We start from the raw sequence: 22,314 nt of genomic DNA on the forward strand, positions 1-22,314 counted from the left end.
AAAATTTTAATAGAAAATTCAAAAGTTTTTTGGGTGATCTTTACTGCTACAAGAGAATCCTAGCAGTTGTCATACATGGAATGTTTCAGCATTAATGTGATCGCATATGAATGTTATTTTTAATGTACACTGAAAAAAGAACCAACTTAAAAAAGCATTACAGTTGGTAAAACCTGAATTTTGTATTAAAACTCAGGTTGCACCAACTGTAATGTTTTTTTTAAGTTGGTTCAACTGTTCTATTTTTTCAGTGTAGGAATGGAATTGCCTTTATTTGAAATCATTTAGATCATTTAAAACATGAAACTTTTAGTTTTAACACACACATTTTAGGGAACTTGATGAAAAAATCTTACAAAAGAACATGTATTCGGTCAGGTGGTCGTCAAAGATGATTTCCATATATTACTGAATGTACTTCTCAAAATAGACCATTAGGGGAAAAAAAATCCTTTATAATGGAACATTTTTCTTCTTTACACCATGTGGTGAACAATAATGCATTTTTTTTTTCTCACCAATGAATGGATGTGTTTTAAAAATCTTGATTACTTTATTACACTGTTGACTGCTCATTCTCTGTATTTACCCGCCGTGTCTGTTCGCTGTTATTGCCTGTCTTTTAATATTCACATTCACTCAACCCAAAAATAAAATGTCTTGGTTCCTAAATCTTCCTGTGGTTTGGCGCGGTGAAGAGTCTGTGCATGTTCACTGCACTACATTCTTTGCATTCTATGGGCTGAAATAATTCAATTCATGCATAGTATAGTGTTGTGTACTGTGGTATAGTATAGCATAGCATAGCGTAGTATAACAGTGTAGCACCGCAGTGCATAATGTGCTGTACTGAGGTGTAGTATGCTATAATATTGTATAGTGTAGCACAGCCAAGCATAGTACAGTCTACCATAATGTAGCGTAGCATAGCATAGCATAGTGTAGCATATTGTGATGTTGAGCAAAGTGATATCATATCGTAAGAATAACTGAATACTTAACTGATCAAAAAATGTGTAATTTCATAATAAAAAGACCAACTGAAGGCATAAAAGTTGGGAGTTTGGAATAAGTATGTTTTCCTGTGCATGGAGTTAACACATATTATGCTAAATTTATAGCATGAGATTTTTAGCATCAAGCTATTTTTGCCCCCGATACACCAACACAAGAATGATAACCTCAGTTTTTTATTTGAGAATTTGCAAACATTTTCCACCTCTCAGTCTGAATGACATATTTGCCATTTCATGCATCTAATAATCCTAAAAAAAAAAAAAGCCAGACTGAAGATTTAAGAATCTAGAGTTCATGTTGGTGTTGGATTCTTGATAACTCTGCATGTGCCAAGTGGTTTATGTTAACTGCGGCCCTGATGGCGGATTTCATGGCGGTCTCAATCCAAGCGTGAGGGAAAGCTGTGTGTTCACCAGCGAAATGCACTTTGCCTTCCCTTTGGAAGAGCTTCTTGGCATACTCTAAGTGTTGGTAAGGTGTGAAGAGCGCAAACGCACCAAGACTGTGAGGATCCTGACTCCACCTTTTCACCACAACTCCTGTGCACAAAGGCCTGATGTATTCGCCATGGATCTGTACCAAATCCCTCAAAACCAACTCTTTCAGTTCTTCATCACTTGCTCCAAGCAACATAAGTGAATCATCAGACCAGGTGTATGAAGCCAGAAGAACGCCAATGGACTTGTTTTTGGGAAAACTGTGGCTGGGATAATAGATGTAACGAGAGGGTTGATCAGTGATGCTCTTCCCTCCATGGATGCCGTCTTTTTCCCAAAAGGTCTCACTGAAGGTGAGGATGATTTTGGTGGAGCTGTCGTAATGGACGGCCCTCAAGGCCTCCATCTTTCTGGTGGACAGTGGCGGCTCAAACTCTATGTAGAGGGCTGCCTTTGCTGTGGTTGTTACCAAGACAACATCAGCATGAAGGTGTTTCAAAGAAGGCTCATGTTCTTGCTGATAGGAAACGATTACACCCTCATCTGACTGCTTGATACAGCTGACCTTTGAGTTGAGTAGAATGGGGACATCGAGAACGGGAAGAAAAGCTTTGGCAAGAAGATCGGTTCCACCAGTAACTTCATCATACCTTCAAAACAAAAACAGATACTCATATTCTTTCTGTCAGTATGACTCTTTTCTTACAAAACGCATTCAAGAGCATTAAGGCAAAAATCTATAAAGTAAATATGATCAGTCTATCTTTATTAGTTGGCTATGTACCACAGGCTTTTAAGGTGGCAGTAATTAAACCATTACTTAAAAAGCCATCACTTGACCCAGCTATCTTAGCTAATTATAGGCCAATCTCCAACCTTCCTTTTCTCTCAAAAATTCTTGAAAGGGTAGTTGTAAAACAGCTAACTGATCATCTGCAGAGGAATGGTCTATTTGAAGAGTTTCAGTCAGGTTTTAGAATTCATCATAGTACAGAAACAGCATTAGTGAAGGTTACAAATGATCTTCTTATGGCCTCGGACAGTGGACTCATCTCTGTGCTTGTTCTGTTAGACCTCAGTGCTGCTTTTGATACTGTTGACCATAAAATTTTATTACAGAGATTAGAGCATGCCATAGGTATTAAAGGCACTGCGCTGCGGTGGTTTGAATCACATTTATCTAATAGATTACAATTTGTTCATGTAAATGGGGAGTCTTCTTCACAGACTAAGGTTAATTATGGAGTTCCACAAGGTTCTGTGCTAGGACCAATTTTATTCACTTTATACATGCTTCCCTTAGGCAGTATTATTAGAAAGCATTGCTTAAATTTTCATTGTTACGCAGATGATACCCAGCTTTATCTATCCATGAAGCCAGAGGACACATACCAATTAGTTAAACTGCAGGATTGTCTTACAGACATAAAGACATGGATGACCTCTAATTTCCTGCTTTTAAATTCAGATAAAACTGAAGTTATTGTACTTGGCCCCACAAATCTTAGAAACATGGTGTCTAACCAGATCCTTACTCTGGATGGCATTACCCTGACCTCTAGTAGTACTGTGAGAAATCTTGGAGTCATTTTTGATCAGGATATGTCATTCAATGCGCATATTAAGCAAATATGTAGGACTGCTTTTTTGCATTTGCGCAATATCTCTAAAATTAGACAGGTCTTGTCTCAGAGTAATGCTGAAAAACTAATTCATGCATTTATTTCCTCTAGGCTGGACTATTGTAATTCATTATTATCAGGTTGTCCTAAAAGTTCCCTGAAAAGCCTTCAGTTAATTCAAAATGCTGCAGCTAGAGTACTGACGGGGACTAGAAGGAGAGAGCATATCTCACCCATATTGGCCTCTCTTCATTGGCTTCCTGTTAATTCTAGAATAGAATTTAAAATTCTTCTTCTTACTTATAAGGTTTTGAATAATCAGGTCCCATCTTATCTTAGGGACCTCATAGTACCATATCACCCCAATAGAGCGCTTCGCTTTCAGACTGCAGGCTTACTTGTAGTTCCTAGGGTTTTTAAGAGTAGAATGGGAGGCAGATCCTTCAGCTTTCAGGCTCCTCTCCTGTGGAACCAGCTCCCAATTCGGATTAGGGAGACAGACACCCTCTCTACTTTTAAGATTAGGCTTAAAACTTTCCTTTTTGCTAAAGCCTATAGTTAGGGCTGGATCAGGTTACCCTGAACCATCCCTTAGTTATGCTGCTATAGACTTAGATTGCTGGGGGGTTCCCATGATGCACTGAGTGTTTGTTTCTCTTTTTGCTCTTTATGCACCACTCTGCATTTAATCATTACTGATTGATCTCTGCTGTCTTCCACAGCATGTCTTTTTCCTGGTTCTCTCCCTCAGCCCCAACCAGTCCCAGCAGAAGACTGCCCCTCCCTGAGCCTGGTTCTGCTGGAGGTTTCTTCCTGTTAAAAGGGAGTTTTTTCCTTCCCACTGTCGCCAAGTGCTTGCTCACAGGGGGTCGTTTTGACCATTGGGGTTTTTCTGTAATTATTGTATGGCTTTTGCCTTACAATATAAAGCACCTTGGGGCAACTGTTTGTTGTGATTTGGCGCTATATAAATAAAATTGATTTGATTTGATTTAAAGATGTCAGACAGAATATTTTAAGCTGCCAATTGTAACTGATGTAGCACGATGCAATACAGGAAGGAGGAGTAACAGGAAGACAGAGGTCAGGAATGAGAGGAGCAGTAGTGGCCAGTAAACCAGTATTGATCAGTATGTCAGGTATTTTTATTGTGTATTTATATTACAAACTGTTTTTCTTTTTTACTTTCACTTTTGATACTCTGAGGGAGTCTTCCCAAGGGATCAATAAAGTTCTGTTTAATCTAATCTAATGTATAGGTTTTGTCGCCAACATCACTTAAAATGCGGACGATCTCAATCATCAAACTAAGGAAAATTTCAGCTAACATCAAATTTCAAGGTAATTTTCCTTGCGGAATGCTCAGAATCTGCCATTTCACAAATAAACTGCGACTCTTGTTTTGAGGTGCAGTCAGTGTTTAGCCGTACTTGGTGTGGTCGTTGATATCAGCCTGTTCATAGAGCATTTCGGTCAGCGCCGTGTACATGAAGCTCTGTTCATTCAACAGGTCTCCAATCATCCTGATAGCCTCATCACTCACACCGCCTTCTTGTTTCAGATACTCCTGTGAAAAAAGTCAACCCAAACATTTACATTTACCATGTAGAAGAAAGAGGAAGGAAGTCCTATATATACCCTGATGTCCGTTGAAGCCGGTGCATATCTATGGATTCTGTAGCATGAATCGGTTGAGGGTCTGTGACTCCCCCTGGATGGGATGCCAGTCTGACGTATACTTACCTATCCAAGCCCAGAGTCCAGTTAAGATGGGTAGGCCAAGGACAGAGACAGATAGTGTGACCAGGAGTCAAACTCAGGTCTATATTGTGGTAGCCCAACTGTTTTTACCATCTAGTTTCAATAAAATTTTCAATGACTACTTAACAAATTTACTATGCTCAATACTCTTTAAATTAATTGTATTAGTAAACAGAGCGGGTCTCTGCCTCAACTTTATCGAAAGTCTGGGTCTGTTAGTGAAGCTTAGGGCTAGTGGCTGGAGATCACTAACATGTGACTCGCTGACCCCCCCACCCCGAAGGTGGACTAGACGCCTACATGGACTCTCATCAATTCTTGTGTTGTGTTCTGTATTGTAAACCTTTTTGGTAGAATGACCTAAACAATGGGTCACCCTTTTGAGTCTGGTTTGCTTGAGGTTTCTTCCTCAATTTCATCAGAGGGAATTTTTTCTTACCGCTGCCGCCTGTGTGCTTGCTCTAAGGGTTGGTAAGGTTAGACCTTACTTGTGTGAATCGCCTTGAGGCACCTTTGTTGTGATTTGGCGCTATATAAACTATATAAATAAATTAAATTAAAATAAATTACCTTCACAGAATAATGGTCATATTTCTTCAGCATTGCTTCGCACCCGTTTGCTTCCACTTCATCTTTCACCTGCAGAAAATATACATGGACCTGTGACTTGTACTAAAGCACTAGTGCATATTCATAAATATTATTCATGAAAGGAGTGAAACATTGTATACTTTCTCTCTTTTTATTTAACTTTGGTACCTTCTGCAAAGCACGTTGCAGGAGTTCGTAGGCCGACACTCTGCGCTCACGCTTTGGTAGCTTGTATTTCAGGATGTCTGGGTTTGTGTTCACTGCATATGTCTTCTTCCGCAGGCCGTGAACCAAGTAGAAGGTGTTCATGTCATCCATGATGAACTCATTCAGCTTCACCCCGAGCTTTTTAACAAACCAGTGTACAATGCTGTTGATACAAGGAATTTGATATACTCAGTCGACCATGAACCGCCGGTGTTTGTAGAATGCCTGACATTTTGATGTATAAAAGTTGTAAATACAGATTTTTACACACTGGTGGAAGCTTGGGATCCTCATGGCTCCTAGTTCAGCGTACCAACCCTCTTCCTCATTTCTGTAGGTGTGCACCCGTCCTCCAACACGACCGCTAGACTCTATTATTGTTACCTTGACCAGTGAGACACAAGCCAGTGATTAGATCTCAATGATTTTTAAATTGGTGTCACAAAAAAATGATCTCAAATAGTGTTGCAAAATGTTGATAACAGTCATGCTCAAACCTATATTTTGGCCACAAAATTTCAATGTGAAGTTTAATTCACTTTGACAGCTAGTATCGAAATGTGAAGGCAGCTATCATGTTAGCTTACTTTGTTGCATCACACACTTTTATAAAACTCTGCTATATTAAAGTATAACCTGTCCCATAATCAAACATAAATTTTTGGTAAATGAAAAGACTGGATAGCAATATATTTACTTAAAGTGATGAATTATATATTGGGTAGTGAATAAGCTTGCTAGCTAGCCTTGCCACTCTTACTACTTTGAGTAGTTAGCCTATTGTAGTCTGTCAAAAATAGGTTTTTGAATTAATTTACAAACAAATAATGACTGCAAGACATCAGTCTCCCATATTTCTCCTTTATTCCACTGCTTGCATTTTTTTGTTTATACTCTTATGTTTGAATTGAAGACTAATTGTAATATTGGTCTTTTTGTATGTTTTTTTTTTTTTTTTTTAGTCCAACCAATTTGGTGTGCAGGTATCTTCTTTGTTGTCCATTCTAGTGTACCAGTACTTTAGTTACGCATTGTGATGCATGAGTTTATGGTTTGACAAATCAATCACATCAATATCCAAAGATATGAAATAAATAGTCCATTTTAATGAAATTTTAATGCCTTAAATTTTGAAGCTACGTGAATCTGAGAAAACAGTTAAGTGAATTATTATAAATTACACCAACTTGTCTTCTCAACTTCAGCCAACTTAAATTTTTAAGGCAGCCTGAAAAAAGACAATTTAAAGAAATTGCTTGCATTGATGACATTACAACAAAATAAATCTCTAAATCAATTAAATCATTTAATATAATATTAAGTTCAATGCATTTAAGCATTACCAATTAAAGCATTTTTAAAGCTGGTTGAGAAATTATCTTTTGTCAGTGTCAACACAAAACTTTTTTTAATATATTTATTTATTTATTTATTTATTGCTGCATGGGTGTAAAACATGGGGAATTTTAAATGTAAATGATTACACATGTGAGTATTAAAGTACCTGGTGTCCGGCATCTCGCAGTAACTTGGCGGCGGTCAATCCAGCCATGCCTGCACCAACAATGGCCACGTGATGAGATGTGTTGATGTGAGGAAGTCCGGTTTGCACAGTGTGCAGCAGATGATCATAGTCTTTGTCCTCCAGACAATTAGCTAGATGTTCCTTTATACTGATGGCAGCAGTGTGGCTGTGATATACCACAAACAGCAACACACAAACTGAAACACAATGACACAAAAAGAGAAGCCTGAATATTATATATAGCATTTATGGTATAATAACAAAAATTGTCAAAATATACATTCACGTGGTATTTTCTTATAAAGAACATTACTTGAAAAGCAAAATAACAGAAGTCCTAATGCTAAACCTTGTGGTACACCATTGTCAGCTGAACGGAGACTAGAAGAAATACATCCACTATTTGATAAATAATTTACAAACTGGCTCATTTTTTGAACAAATCATCACTGTTGTCACAGACTTTATTTAATAATACTGAGAAATAAAATACTCACATAATTTATGTTTCCTCACATGCAAAGGGCCCATTTCTGGCCGAAAATGTGCCTTCTTTATGTCTGTGGTGGCACAAAGAGGAACAATTATTTAGAGAAAAAATGTTTTATATCATTAAGTCCTGAAAGAAAAAGAGTTTGTGCTGTAATTCTGTAAGTTTATTTTCTGTTGATTATTTTAACATGAGCTCATCCTTGATAAATTTTCTCCAAAAAAATAATTCTAATGACATTTACTGCAGATTATTGTTTGGATGAAATAGGGGTTTCTTACCCTTTCAGGTGCTTTAAGATGAAAACTGAGGTGAAATCATATGAAAGCGGAATCACGGTGTCTTCTTTTATACTTTCCTTAGTGTTGGAATTTTGGTTTACCAGGACACCAAAGAGCGTGACTTCAGGTCTCATGATCTGGAAGACAGTTTCGACATCATCTAGAGATCCATGTTTGGTCTTTTGAAAGTGGCAATGGGGAAAAAAAAACCCCCAAAGGAAGTGCTTAACATTGCTATTTACTGGACCACATTCAGTCACATTTATGAAGTGTGACTGTGAAAAGGGACACTTCAGACTTTTCAGGAACTACAGGAAACACTTTTAGTTTCAGATTTTGTGTAAATGGTGTTGAATTTCCTCTATCTATCAAAGTAAGTGAAACTGTGGTTTAGCTTACATGAAGTAGTTAGTTGACAAATAATCAACTTCAGCATTTCCCATAATTGCTTTAAAAAGTGTAATTGCAATATTCATCTGTTCCACCTTCTGAAAAAAAAGATATTTTTCCTCTTTTATTTAATTTAAACTGGCTCTGCACCGGTTTACACTTCTACTCACCTACTTCACATGACTTAAACCTGTTTCAAATGTGTATTCTACACAGTATTACAACGAATCAAGTGTCATCTGGGGATCAGATGAACCACTAACAGATTTCTTTCTGGAATTAAGAGTTGGCCCACTAACCTAAACACTGGGGTTCGATTCCCGTCATGCTGTCTGTGCCCTCCTAACAAGACACTTCATCTGCATTGTCACAGTCCACCCAGCTGTAAACGGGTACCAGCCTTGGCCGGGGAAGTAACTTGAAAAAGACTGGTGTCCTATCCATTATTTTGTGCTCTTTCTGCATGTTTTGTAGTCTAACCCCCAAGAAAACCCCCCAGGTAGTCTAACCCTCCAGAAAACAAAGAGTCTGACCTTGAACCTGCCATCATTTGAGTCTGCACCTGGGTTCTCTGAATGTTCTGCCAATTTCTGATGAGTTGTATGCTGATGACACCCTGTTGTTGTTTTAAACTTGACCTGTGTTTGGCAATGTGTCCTCTGCACTGAACCCATTCTAATTACAGTTAAACACAATTCAACCACTAGGAGCAGTGGGCAGATGTAGAGATGCTGCCTTGGTCAGGGGCCCAGAAAGGTGACAACCCTAAATTAGCATGTTCTTGATAATAGGATGAAACTGTGATGACCGGACCTAACAGTGTAGTTCCTAAGATCCTTATCTCTTCTGGATCCTTCTTCTCTTCAGTCCAGCTATAATACTGGTGTCTTTTTGGGTCAGTTATTATCTTTAGATTACTATGTGAGGTATTTGACGAAGAAGGAAAATCAAAGCCACATGGTATAGAGTAATCAAAAATGTTTTATTAAATCATAAGTGACACATACGTTTAAGCAGGACAGTCATTACTGGATTCCGATTTCAGAATCCAATTCACAATTAAAAAAAATAAATCAGGTTTATGAGCAAGCACAAAATCAGAATCATTAACTCACGTGTAGATACTGAAATACTATCAGATTGAATGGAAAAATTTATTCCCACAGTACAAGTGTTTTATATTTGAAACAGAGACAAAATAAATCACAACAATGAAAACAAATCATACATACAATCTTGAAATCAGAATAATTAAGTCACCTTTATTAGTTTGTTCCCTAATCACCTTCACCTGCTAATCAAAGACTTAGACCCGCTTCCGTCAGTTCTGAGTTGAACCACCTTTTCTCTGGTGCTCTCCTGCTTCATTGTGTTTTTCAAGATTATGATCGTTACCCACAATACCAGACAAAATAGAAAACCAAATCAATTCCACACCTGTTTAAAAGAAATATCTTTGGACCTGTCAGATTTCAGATCTTGGTCACTACCCCCATGGAGGTATCTGCTCTGATTGGTTTAATCTAGAGCTTCTCTTGGTCTGGAGGCGTAGTTAGCTCACTGTGTGCTAACTTGTTAATGCTAATTGCAGCCCTGATAGCAGATTTCATGGCGGTCTCGATCCAAGCATGAGGGAACGCTGTGTGTTCACCAGCGAAATGCACCCTGCCCTCTGGTTCGAAGAGAGACTTGGCATATTCCAAGTGTTGGTAAGGTGTGAAGTCGGCAAAGGCGCCATGACTGTAAGGATCTTGGCTCCACTTTTTCACCACGACTCCTGTGCACAATTGCTTGATGTCTTGACCATGGATCCGAGCCAAATCCCTCAAAGCCAGCTCTTTCAAATCTTCATCCGTCATACCCAGGAAGAGGAGTGAGTCATCAGACCAGGTGTACGAAGCCAAGAGTACACCCATCTTCTCATTCTTTGGAAAACTGTGGTTGGAATAGTAGATGAAACGAGTGGGATGGTCGGTGATGCTTTTCCCTCCAAAGATACCATCTTTCTCCCAAAACCTCTCACTGAAGGTGAGGATAATTTTGGTGGAGCTGTCGTAGTGGACGCCCCTCAAGGCCTCCATCTTACTGGAGGACAGTGGTGGCTCAAACTCCATGTAGAGGGCTGCTTTGGCTGTGGTTGTTACCAGAACGACATCGGCATGAAGCTCTTTCAAAGAAGGCGCATCCTTTTGGTGATAGGAAACGATCACACCTTCATCTGACTGTTTGATGTGTTTGACCTTGGAGTTGAAAAGGATGGCAACATCAAGGGCACCAAGAAACGCTTTAGTAAGATGGTCCATCCCACCGGTGACTTCATTGTACCTTAAAGACAGCAGTATATGGACAAGTAAGTTTGCCGTTACACATCCAGGGGGATCAACATCTTGCCACTGCCCAGTGTCCTTAAGTGTTCATGAACTCTTCAGTAGATGTGGAATGAAAATATATCAGTCTTTCAAAAACAGTTGCATTTTCATTGGAAACCATCTGGGTTTTTTGTGGTAAAATTAATTTCAAAGAAAGAGGACTGTTCTTATTATGATGTTTTATTTTTGACCACTAGGTTTCAATATTATTAGTTAAATGTGTGTAAGATGACAGAGGAGGTGTTACAGTTGGGCGTAGGGACAGCCTAAATTGAACCCCAATACGCAGGTCAGCCAAACAAGAAGACAGATGATCAAGAACAGCAGTTTATTAATTCACAGAAGAATAGTCTTTTGGTGCAAGGTGAGTTCAACACAAGAGTAAGCTTCATCAACAGTGACAGTTCTGAGGAATATCTTCAGAAAAGGAGAGCATATAAGTCCACAATCAAAAAAAGGAAACTTAACATACTACACAGTGTCCAAAATCAACATCAACTTCCTACTTATGTAAAAGATAAATGCAAAATATAAAAATAGCAAGGAGGCTGGGAAATAGCAGTCCAAAGCAGGACTTCCAAAAATGCAGGGTGAAGCAGAGTACTCACAAGAGGAAATGGATTCCAGTGACCCAGCAGCAACACCAGCAACATTCAAAAATGCATACATGCAATAGACACACAGCCAAGGCCAAACAGGAGTCACAATATATATAGCCAGCCTTAATTGTTGCAGGTGGACACTCAAGCAGGTGCACTTAATTAGAGACTGACGTGTAAAGAATTTGAGAACACCAGATGACACTAGATGGCAGCAGATAGCCAGACATTGCTAGAAACTGAAGGAAATAGACAAAGGCAGAGACTACTACTTGACAAGATAAAGGTGAAAAGACAAGATGTGATGACCTAACAAGGAGACAAGAGCTGAAAGAAGATATGAGTAGATACTTTGGGATCAACTGTGAGGACATGAGATGAGTGCAGAAATAACAGTAGATAGGAGCTGGGGACAGATGTGAGAAAAAGAGACAGAGGAGACAAGAGACTAAAACCCCAACACTGACAGAACCACAACAGGAGGTGTTAGAAGATGACAAGATTGGATTTATCAACTACAGTGCATCTGGAAAGCGTTTCCCTCTTTTTCTATATTTTATGTTACAGTCTTATTCCAAAATGGAGTGAATGGATTTCCATCCATCCATCCATCCATTTTCTTCCGCTTTATCCAGAGTCGGGTCGCGGGGGCAGCAGCTCAAGCAAAGCCGCCCAGACCTCCCAATCCACACACACCTCCCCCAGCTCCTCCGGGGGAACCCCAAGGCGTTCCCAAGCCAGCCAAGAGATGTAATCCTTCCAGTGTGTCCTGGGTCTTCCCCAGGGCCTCCTCCCAATGGGACGTGCATCCGGAAAAGATGCCCGAGCCACCTCAACTGACTCCTTTCGACGTGGAGGAGCAGCGGCTCGACTCCGAGCTCCTCCCGAGTGACCGAGCTCCTCACCCTATCTCTAAGGGAGCACCCAGCCACCCTGCAGAGGAAACTCATCTCGGCCGCTTGTACCCACGATCTCGTTCTTTCGGTCATGAGCCAAATCTCATGACCATAGGTGAGGATCGGAACGTAAATCGAGAGCTTTGCCCCCTACTCAGCTCTCTCTTCACCACGACGGTACGATACAGCGACCGCATCACTGCAGACGCTGCACCAATCCGTCTATCGATCTCACGCTCCATCCGTCCCTCACTCGTGAACAAGACCCCGAGATACTTAAACTCCTCCACTTGAGGCAAGGACACTCCACCGACCTGAAGAGGGCAAAACACCTTTTTCCGGTCGAGAACCATGGCCTCGGATTTGGAGGTGCTGATTTTCATCCCGGACGCCTTACACTCGGCTGCAAACCGCCCCAGTGCACACTGAAGGTCCTGATTTGACGAAGCCAACAGAACCACATCGTCCGCAAACAGCAGAGACGAGATTCTGTGGTTCCCAAACCAGACCCCCTCTACACCCTGGCTACACCTAGAAATTCTGTCCATAAAAATAATGAACAGAACCGGTGACAAAGGGCAGCCCTGACGGAGTCCAATGTGCACTGGAAACAGGTTTGACTTACTACCGGCAATGCGAACCAAGCTCCTGCTGCGGTTGTACAGGGACCGGATAGCCCTTGGCAAAGGACCCCGGACCCCGTACTCCCGGAGCACTCCCCACAGGGAGACTGAGGGACACGGTCGAACGCCTTCTCCAGATCCACAAAACACATGTGGACTGGTTGGGCGAACTCCCATGAACCCTCGAGCACCCGATGGAGCGTGTAGAGCTGGTCCAGTGTGCTGCGACCAGGACGAAAACCACACTGCTCCTCATGAATCCGAGGTTCGACCATCGGTCGAATTCTCCTCTCCAGTACTCTGGAATAGACCTTTGAATGGATTTTTGCCCTAAAAATTCACATTGACAGGACTTACACAGATACAGGTTTCAAGGACCCCTTTGAAGAGCTCTGAATTAGTTTTGTAATTCCTGACATCAATTTTGAGCTTCATGGAAAAGGCTGTAAATACTTATGTACATGTGATTTCTTTGTTTCTTTTATTTTAATAAATTTGCAAAAATCTAAAAGAAAAAACAAAAACAAAAAACAAAACTTTTTCACATTGTCAGGTATTGTGTGTAGAATTTTGAGGAAAAAATGAATTTCATCCATACTGGAATAAAGCTGTAACATAACAAAATGAGAACAGAACCTAGTGAGAAGTTAAGCAAATTTTGAAGGCTGACATGATAAATGATGGTTTTGACACCACCAGACTACCGGAAGCCAGCAGTGAGTGTCGACAGCAACTGGCTCGCTTTCAAGGAGCATTGTAGACTTTACATAGGGGCCATAGGACTGGACTCAAACCCAGACGTGGCATCCTTTAAAAATAGACTTGGTGAGCATTTAGAGTGAAGCATAAGCCCCTTTCACACCAGGGCCAACATAAAGTTGCGTACTCTGGCATACTGACTATGCCGAGTTAAGCAGCTCTACGCCGAGTTTAAGCAGCTCTACACCAAGTTTTTGCTCCCCTTGCAGCAGTATGCTGAGGGCTACGCAAGCAGTGGACACAGAAAGTATGCAGTTTTTAAGCAAGTCTACACAACACTCCACATGTGTTTGTAAATCTATGCAACACTGCGTTAATGTACACCAAGCCTCCGCAATTCGACACGCCGGGGCGAAAAATCCTTTTATCAGTACAAATCTGGACTGATTGATTTTATTCATCCCGCTGGATTTTGCTTGCAGTGAAGCTTAAAAACCACAGAAGAAGAAGAGGCGAGCCAAGCTTCCACGTTCAGAGGACATGTCCATGTCCACTTCTCACGGCGGATCGTGCGCGCAACCGCCAGATGCAGCTCTGCTTTGCTTTCACCTCCTCCAGTACGCTCAATATTGCAGCATGTTTAATGAAGTCCATTAACTCCTGCTCATGGACAGATCGCCAGCATGAGGACATGTCCACCATCCACTTCTCACGGCGGATTGTGCACGCGACTGCCAGATGCAGCTCCACTTTTATTTCACCTCCTCCAGTTCTCTCACAATTGTGGCACATTAATAAAGTCCATTAACTCATGGAAATAATGTCTTCTCACTTTTTCCAATGGAGCCAACCTCCCCCCTTTGCGCGCAAGGCTTTTTTCTATCTCTCTCTCTCTCTGCGTGCAATGTGAGTGCCATTCATGTACTGTTTTGAGAATGGAGTGCATTTCCACACTGTCAAATAAAAAAGTAGGCAGGAGTGGACAGAAAAATAGGGCAAGGGCTACATAAGGGCAACTGAAAGCAAGACCAGGAATGAAATCACACACCAGTCTACACAGGGACCTTGCCAAAAGCTGTGCAATTTTCCAGTGTACTCCATACGCATCACAACGCAACTGTATGCAAGCCCGGTGTGAAAGGGGCTATAGCATAGATATGCTTTTGGCACACTTCTGTTGGTGGGTTACCAAGTACCGAATAACATGGTGGCTGTCAGGTGTGCCAACAAGTTGCTTATGAAACATACCACAGACGGGTCCAGCATATTTAAGGTTGTTCCTCAGGCACCATCTCTTAAAAAGCATTCTTTGATATCACCAGAATGCACAAGAAAATAGTCGTTTTTGGTTTTCGACATTGTCATCTCCTGGTTTGTGTTTGGTCTCGTGTTGAGGGTCCGGCACTCCTTTTGAGGGAGCTCCGAGGAGTGACCAGACTAATATAAGCAAGATGCTGCAAGATTCACAATTTTGAAGTTGTTGAAATGTCAAAAGCACCATGAACAGGCATTTTTTTGAGCACAAATTTGTCAAAATCTGATCTTTCTGTTTGGTTCCTAGCCAGTATTGCAAGAACCTTTTGTTTGGCAACTTGCACTCTGGCTTATGGAACATTGTTTTGTGCAAAAATTAAAAAAAGGTATGACATGTCAGTCAGGTCTTAAATTGAGATATTTATGTGATAACACTTGAGACATTTCACTGCTGTTGAATTCTTAAAATACCCTTCTGCATCTATAGCAAGACTCATCCTGATCCAGCCTTACGTTACTTTGTCGTTGATATCACTCTGATCATAGATCATCTCGGTCAGTGCCATGTACATGAGGCTTTGTTCATTTAACAGGTCTCCGATCATCCTTATCGCTTCAGAACTCAGACCACCTTCTTCTTTCAGATACTCCTATAGGAGAAAAAAGCTCTTCACATTTTGCAGTTGAGGTGGCTCAGAAAAAAACACCATTTTGTAAAACACTCAAACTCAATATAGAGTGTTCAAAATCAAGGCATACTATACTCAAGTAAGGTCTAGACCAACCTACCCCATTCTTGCTCATGCAAGCTCATTGTCATTGGTGGAATGAAAAAAAAGAAGCACCAAGCAGTGACAGAATAATGTCTTCGAAGTTAGCACTGTTGCCTCACAGCAAGAAGGTCCCATGAGTCTATCTGGAGTTTGCATGTTGTTGGAGTGGGTTCCCCTTAGGGTGCTACAGCTTCCTCCAAGTTCCAAAGATGTGCAGGTTAAGTGAATTGGTGACTTGAAATTGACTGTAGGTGTGAACAAGAGCGTGAATATGGATATCTTTGTTTGTCTGTGTGCGTCGGTCCTGTGACTGACTGGTAGCCTGACCGGGGTGTACCCCGCCTCTCACCAAGTGACCTTTGGGATAGGCTTTTCAGAAGATGGATGAGTGGACCCTCAAGCAGACCAAACTCATTTGGAAATGGCACACCCAAGACATGTCATTGTCCAAAAAATAAATAAATACATAAATCAAAAACACAAAACTTCTTGAACAAACGCGATTCACAATATGTGCACTTTTTAGAAAATTTAAGGGTACTTTTACCTTCACAGTGTAACGGTCAAATCTTTCCACAAAAGCTGCACAGCCGTGCTGCTTCACGTACTTTTTCACCTGTAATTTACCAAAGAAATCTTTGCCTTATCATTATTATTTGTTAATTTATTTATTTTGATACAAAATGATGTTTCAGAGTGAGTGCATATTAAAATGTACATAGTCCATACCTTCTGCAAAGCTCTCTGCAGCAGCTGATCAGCTGACATGTTCTGCTCATTTTGTGGTAGGTCGTACTTTAAGATATCGGGTTTTGCTGTCACTTCATACGTCCTCGCCTTCACACCATTAACCAGGTAATAAGTGTTGGGATCATCCATGATGAATTTGTTCAAAGGGACTTGGAGTTGTTTAGCAAACAAGTGGACGATACTGTTCAGAAAAGAAGGTGTGGTAGAGGAATCCACTGAACAAGACATTCTTGAAATAGCAAATCAAACCGTGAAATTTCTCCAAATTTATTTTTCTCTGGGCAGTGAATTGTGGCTTACACAAAGATGTCTTTTCAACGCATTTAATATTTCACATAATACACCATATATACAGATCTGCAGGCTGTCAAAAAGAAGCCTCCAGAACACATGTGAACAGATTTCGGGATTATTATCAAATAAGCATTTACATTTATTGTTATAATACGCATGTGTGAACAGTCTGTGTTTTTCTGCTGTTAGTGTTTTGCTTGGTGCTAAGTGGCTCAGAAACATTGTTAAACACAGAGAGCTTCCGAATGAACAAGCCGATGAAATGTGAGACTTGATGATGACACACTCAGTTAGTACTTTAACTACTGTCTTTCAACAAAAGAAACCAGAAATGAGTGCTGTTGCTTTTATTTTACGCCGCTCACAGTGCAAAAGAGGCTCTTGGCCTGCTAAAGTAAAGCTAGCATGCTAATGCTGACTGAGTGTGAATTATTCATCAAATATGCCCACAAACTATTTTCAGCACATGTTTATGTGTGATGTTCAGTTGTTAGTGAACCTGGCTTCATAACTGACTGTTTGTGCAGCCAGTAATATTTCATATTTAGGCCATTACAGACCAGAAATGCAGAACAGGAAGCAAGGAAGCTAACAGTGATGTGCTAACGTTGTCATAATGCAGAAAACAAGATAAGTGTCTGTTGTGGCATTTTCCTGTTACTGAGAGCAACAGTGGAAAATGTAATTTTGTTTTTGGTGTTATCCTTTGTCAAAGTGTGTTCTTCCATCCATTTTCCAAACCCACTTGTTTCAGTTCAGGGTCAAGAGGTACTGGAGCCTATCGCAGTGATCCAAAGGATGCCATTGGTATATACGGTGCATCTGGAAAGTATTCACAGCACTTAATTTTTTTCCACATTTTATGTTACAGCCTTATTCCAAAATGGATAAAATTCTATTTTTTCCTCAAAATTCTACACACAATACCCCATAATGACAATGTAAAAAAGTATTTTTAGATTTTCACAAATTTATTAAAAATAAAATAATCCCTAAGAAATCACATGTACATACACTGAACAAAATTATAAATGCAACACTTTTGTTTTTGCTCTCATTTTTAATGAGCTGAACTCAAAGATCTAAAACATTTTCTACATACCCAAAAGACCTATTTCTCTCCAATATTGTTCACAAATCTGTCTGAATCTGTGTTCATGAGCACTGATTTCTTAATTTTTTTTATTTTTAATAAATTTGCTACAAAAACAACTTTTTTCATGTTGTCATTGTAGGGTGTTGTGAGAAGAATTTTGAGTGGGGAAAAATGAATTTGTTTAATTTTGGATTAAGGCTGTAACATTACAAACTGTGGAAAAAGTGAAGCGCTGTGAATACCTTCCAGATGCACTATAAATACATTTTATATTATTTAAAAAACATCTATCAGAGGATGTATAATTTTTCCTAAAATCATTACAAATGAATCTCACACACCAGTCTGGACAATCAATACACATGTGAAATTCAAATAATTTTCTATGTGGACATGTCGTATTTTTGTCATTTATTTTGAAGTTTTGAAGAAAACTAATTATCTGAAGAATTTGATGTGTGGCTTGGCCAAAAACAAGTAGCACGGTTTAATTTTTTTATATTGCAACTGTTGGTGATTTTATTATCATTATTATTTCTTGGTATTTTTAGGTAAGGACTTAATCGTCAAGAAAACTATCCCCAAGGGACAATTCAAAGACATTATTCATGTTGTATTTCAATTGTTGCTTAGATAAATTTATCCTCTTTATGCTGTTTTTTTTTATATACTTTAGAAGCTGTTATGAATGAGTATGTCATATTTGATGGTGATGTAATTGTCACTCAATAACCAGAATAATATCTCAAAGTTAAATTTATGTGTTGCTAATTTTAACAAATAAGTTACGGTCATGAATTAAGATTTCCGAAATGGAGTGTTTTAACATTGAAGAGACATTTTTTTAAATGGTTATTGTTAAAATATGTTGAAAACTGGTTTTTAAAGTGAATTTTTATTCAGTGTTTATTTATAGATGAATAAACATTCGCATATAGACCAGTTTTCAACCGAGTTTTCATTACCAGCTTTTAAATGATAAATATTTCTGCCTTGCTCGCTAAGCTTCAAAATAATGATTTGATACAATTTACTCACTGTACAGGTTGAAAAATATCACTATTCAAAATCCCAGCTAAAAACGTCTAAATCCGAATGTTGATTCAACTTCGTAGATGTTGAATCAACGTTCAGATTTAGACTGTGAAAAAAAATTTCACTATTGAACTTCTGTTCAATGGAAAAAAAATGGTCACTGGGATGGTGGGTTTAGTTTTGATTTTAATGACAAATACCTTCAGAATTCTTACACGACTGAAATGCTTTGTGGTTCTGCTGTAAAATCATTGAGAAGAACAAGTATAAATTTACAAAGACTTACTGGTGGAAACTTGGGATCCTCATGGCACCGAGTTCAACATACCAGCCTTGTGCTTTATCCCTGTAGGTGTGCACCCGGCCCCCGGCATGATCACTTGCCTCCAGTAAGGTAACCTGTCTCAAAGAGGCACATATTTAAACTGGAATATTCCAAACATTACTGACTAAACTATTACTACTGCCCTTAGTATGACTCTCAGTGCTACTAACGTTAATACTCTTACTATTACTTCTATTGTTGTTATGACTTCTGATACTACTACTGCTGTTACTGCAACAACTATATTGTTACCAATATATATATATATATATATATATATATATATATATATATATATATATATATATATATATATATATATATATATATATATATATATATATATATATATATATATATAAGCGGCTTCAATCATGGACAAACTGGGGAGAGCTGACATTGGCTGTTTTGTTATATTATGTTATATTTTGGGTCAAGGATTATAGCTAACAACAGTGAACAGTGGATGCTGATAATTAAATGCTGGACTCACACGCCATTCCAGCAGGGGCCAGTAAATCCTCTATATATTAAAAGCCAAGTGGCCTCTGTGTATGTGCGTGAGTGTTTATAACTTCGATCACGGACAAACTGGGGAGAACTAATGTTGGCTGTTTGGTATGCTTAAAAATTTGGGTCAAGGTTGAACCAAAACTGAACATTGATAGGACTGATATTTTTGGAGAAACTACGAATATTTAATAACAACAGTGAACAATGGACATTGAGAATTACATTCTGAACTCACACGCCATTCCAAATCATGATAGAAACTTTGCATAATTTATTACCGCCATTGTAAAATGTTAGCTACGTATTTTGTAAACACTAATCAATTTGCATTTTATTGCAAGAATTGCTACAATAGAAAAGCAGAACTTAATATTTGGTACAGAAACCTTTGTTTGCAATAGGGCAGCACAGTCTCGTTTGAACCCCTACGTGATATTGCAGGATTTGACCACATAAGGGACAGTCACCATGAACGCGGCAGAGAATCCCCGGGTGGAGTGTGGGAGTTTCAGCACAAACCATTCAGCCCCGCTCGGTAAACTTAAAAGCATACTCGCTGTCACCTAGCGGACCTGCTGGTTTAAGACGTGACAGTTTAAAATGGTTTCCGCTGAAACTCCCATCCTCCGAATGGTTTGTACTGACACTCCCGCACCCACCTGCCTATTAGTCTCTTCCCACAAACAGTATCAGTTCTAATGGGTGTACTGTTTTGTTTTCAGCTGCAATCACCAAAGCGGTCGCAAAAAATAGACAGTGTATCAAATACTTATTTTACCTAATATATATACAAAACTTGCACAGAACACATTGTAAGGACATTCAAATTAATCCAAAGTGTTTGCTTGACACTTTAGCAGCTCTGCTGTGCATGTCAAAAAACACCTTCGATCCAAGCTGCTCCCTTATGTTTTATTTATTTTAACAGATGTTTTTTTATATGGCTCCTCGATCCCTCTTAGTCTACAATTGTAGGAGTGAAACTAGGATGCCCAAAGTAATACTGATTAAATTTTAACATAAGAAATTTAAATCTGAAGTGATTGTTATGCACATATATTTGTTTTTCACTGTAAATAAATGACTTGAATTTTGTTTGAATTATGACGGAGCAGTGTTACTGAAGACACATGTCCTCATGATGGCTTGTGCAGTTAAAACTTGATGTTTTGTACCTTGTGTCCTGCATCATGCAGTAGTTTGGCGGCTGTCAGTCCAGCCATGCCCGCCCCGATGATGACCACATGATGGGATGTGATGTTGTGAGGAAGTCCCTCTTCCACTGTCTCCAGCAGCTGATCATAGTCTCTGTCCTCCAGACACTCAGACAAATTTTGTTTGATTTCAATTTCGAATGCTTGTTTTTGAACCGGGGTGGGCAGCAACGCACTGACACACACTGAAACACAACATCACACCCAGTGTCAACATCACTTTCTTTGCATATGTCTGCTATTAAAGCATCACCTAAGCTACTGGAGTCAAAAAGATCTTTTCTTCACTTCCTGTTACAGTTAGAGCTATAATAGTTACAAAATTGAACCCCAAGATGCAGGACAGTTAGGACAAATCCAAGAAGGTTTATTAACACAAAACGCAGGCAAAAACTACACAAATGGAGGCTGCTAATTAACCAACAAAAATACAATGTCTAACCCTGACAAAAGGTTTTGACATGAAGTCTCAAATAAATAAAATGTTATTTTTTTCTAGATTCCTCTTACCTGCAATAACGCAACTCAGGAAAAGAAACATTTTGTATCCTCTCATAATTCTCTGCGTGCAACATCAGCGTGTGACAGGAAACAAAGAATCAAAGACACACAAAAACTGTGACAACAGGTTCCTTGCTGATTTCCCCTGTGGCATTTTTTTTTTTTTTTTTTTAATTTATTTTTTTTGTGGCACGAAGGACTTTTACAGTGCCAGGCTACATAGAAAATCTGTTTGCTACATGTTTTACGAATCAGACATTACAGTATATTAGCACTTTTAGTAAAGTTCCAAAACTGTTTCTACTGTAGGTAATACTGACTGTCAGTTTATGATTGGTTTCCCAGAATTTTGTCAATCACTAGTAATAATTACATTTACTGACTATAAAGTTTTATTTCTTTGCACTTTTTTATGACTTACACTATAATTACAAGTACAGCAGTTAGTTTTTCCAGCAGTGAGTTGTGTTGTTACGAGAGGGAGACTCATAATAACAGTAATTCTTTTGAGTTGATTAGGTGTGCTTAGAAAATAGTTAGGACCACATGACATGATGATATAAAAGATTACAGTTCTTTTGAAGAGATAACAGTAAAGGTAAGAATACCTTTTTGGTGTTGACGGATAGACCAAATATACCATTTCAAACAAAAGGTTTTTGGAGTTCCTACCAAAGGTTTCAAGTAATGAATGGATATTTTGGGAAATACTTTCTACAAATTTAAAATTTTATAATCCAGATGACCCATTTCAGCTTCTCCTTTCAACCTCAGGGGTTTGATATGTGCCACTGTGTTGATCTGAAATGGGTATGACCCACAGATCAGAACATTTACTTACCGTACCATCCAGTGTCGGTAACATAAATGAAAAGTGAAAAACATTGACATTTGTACATATCAAGTTTAGTCACGTATTCAAGTATATTTTAGTGCCAGATGTGTTTTAGTGGAACTTGTGATGAGTACTTTCCTGCCATTTGGTCCAGTATGCAGATGTGCACAGGCGTGCATGAATACAGGTGGAGCATGTGAATGTGAGTCTGTCTGGA

General features: G+C 39.2%; 1 protein-coding gene across 1 annotated transcript; it reads right to left on the reverse strand.

Moving 5' to 3' along the window:
• Nucleotides 1-589: 589 nt before the first annotated feature.
• LOC117505470 (L-amino-acid oxidase-like) lies at nucleotides 590-21,404 on the reverse strand. Its single transcript, XM_034165134.1, has 10 exons — nucleotides 21,272-21,404; nucleotides 20,723-20,946; nucleotides 18,996-19,108; nucleotides 16,264-16,465; nucleotides 7,140-7,277; nucleotides 5,907-6,019; nucleotides 5,597-5,798; nucleotides 5,408-5,476; nucleotides 4,507-4,643; nucleotides 590-2,104 (listed from the first exon to the last, which is right to left on the reverse strand). Exons 1-10 carry the CDS (start codon nucleotides 21,315-21,317, stop codon nucleotides 1,303-1,305), a joined length of 2,046 nt encoding a protein of 681 aa, XP_034021025.1. The 5' UTR covers nucleotides 21,318-21,404; the 3' UTR covers nucleotides 590-1,302.
• Between the last annotated feature and the right edge of the window lie 910 nt (nucleotides 21,405-22,314).

The sequence above is a fragment of the Thalassophryne amazonica genome, chromosome 23 (assembly GCF_902500255.1).
Source record: "Thalassophryne amazonica chromosome 23, fThaAma1.1, whole genome shotgun sequence".
Classification (NCBI taxonomy): Eukaryota; Metazoa; Chordata; class Actinopteri; order Batrachoidiformes; family Batrachoididae; genus Thalassophryne; species Thalassophryne amazonica.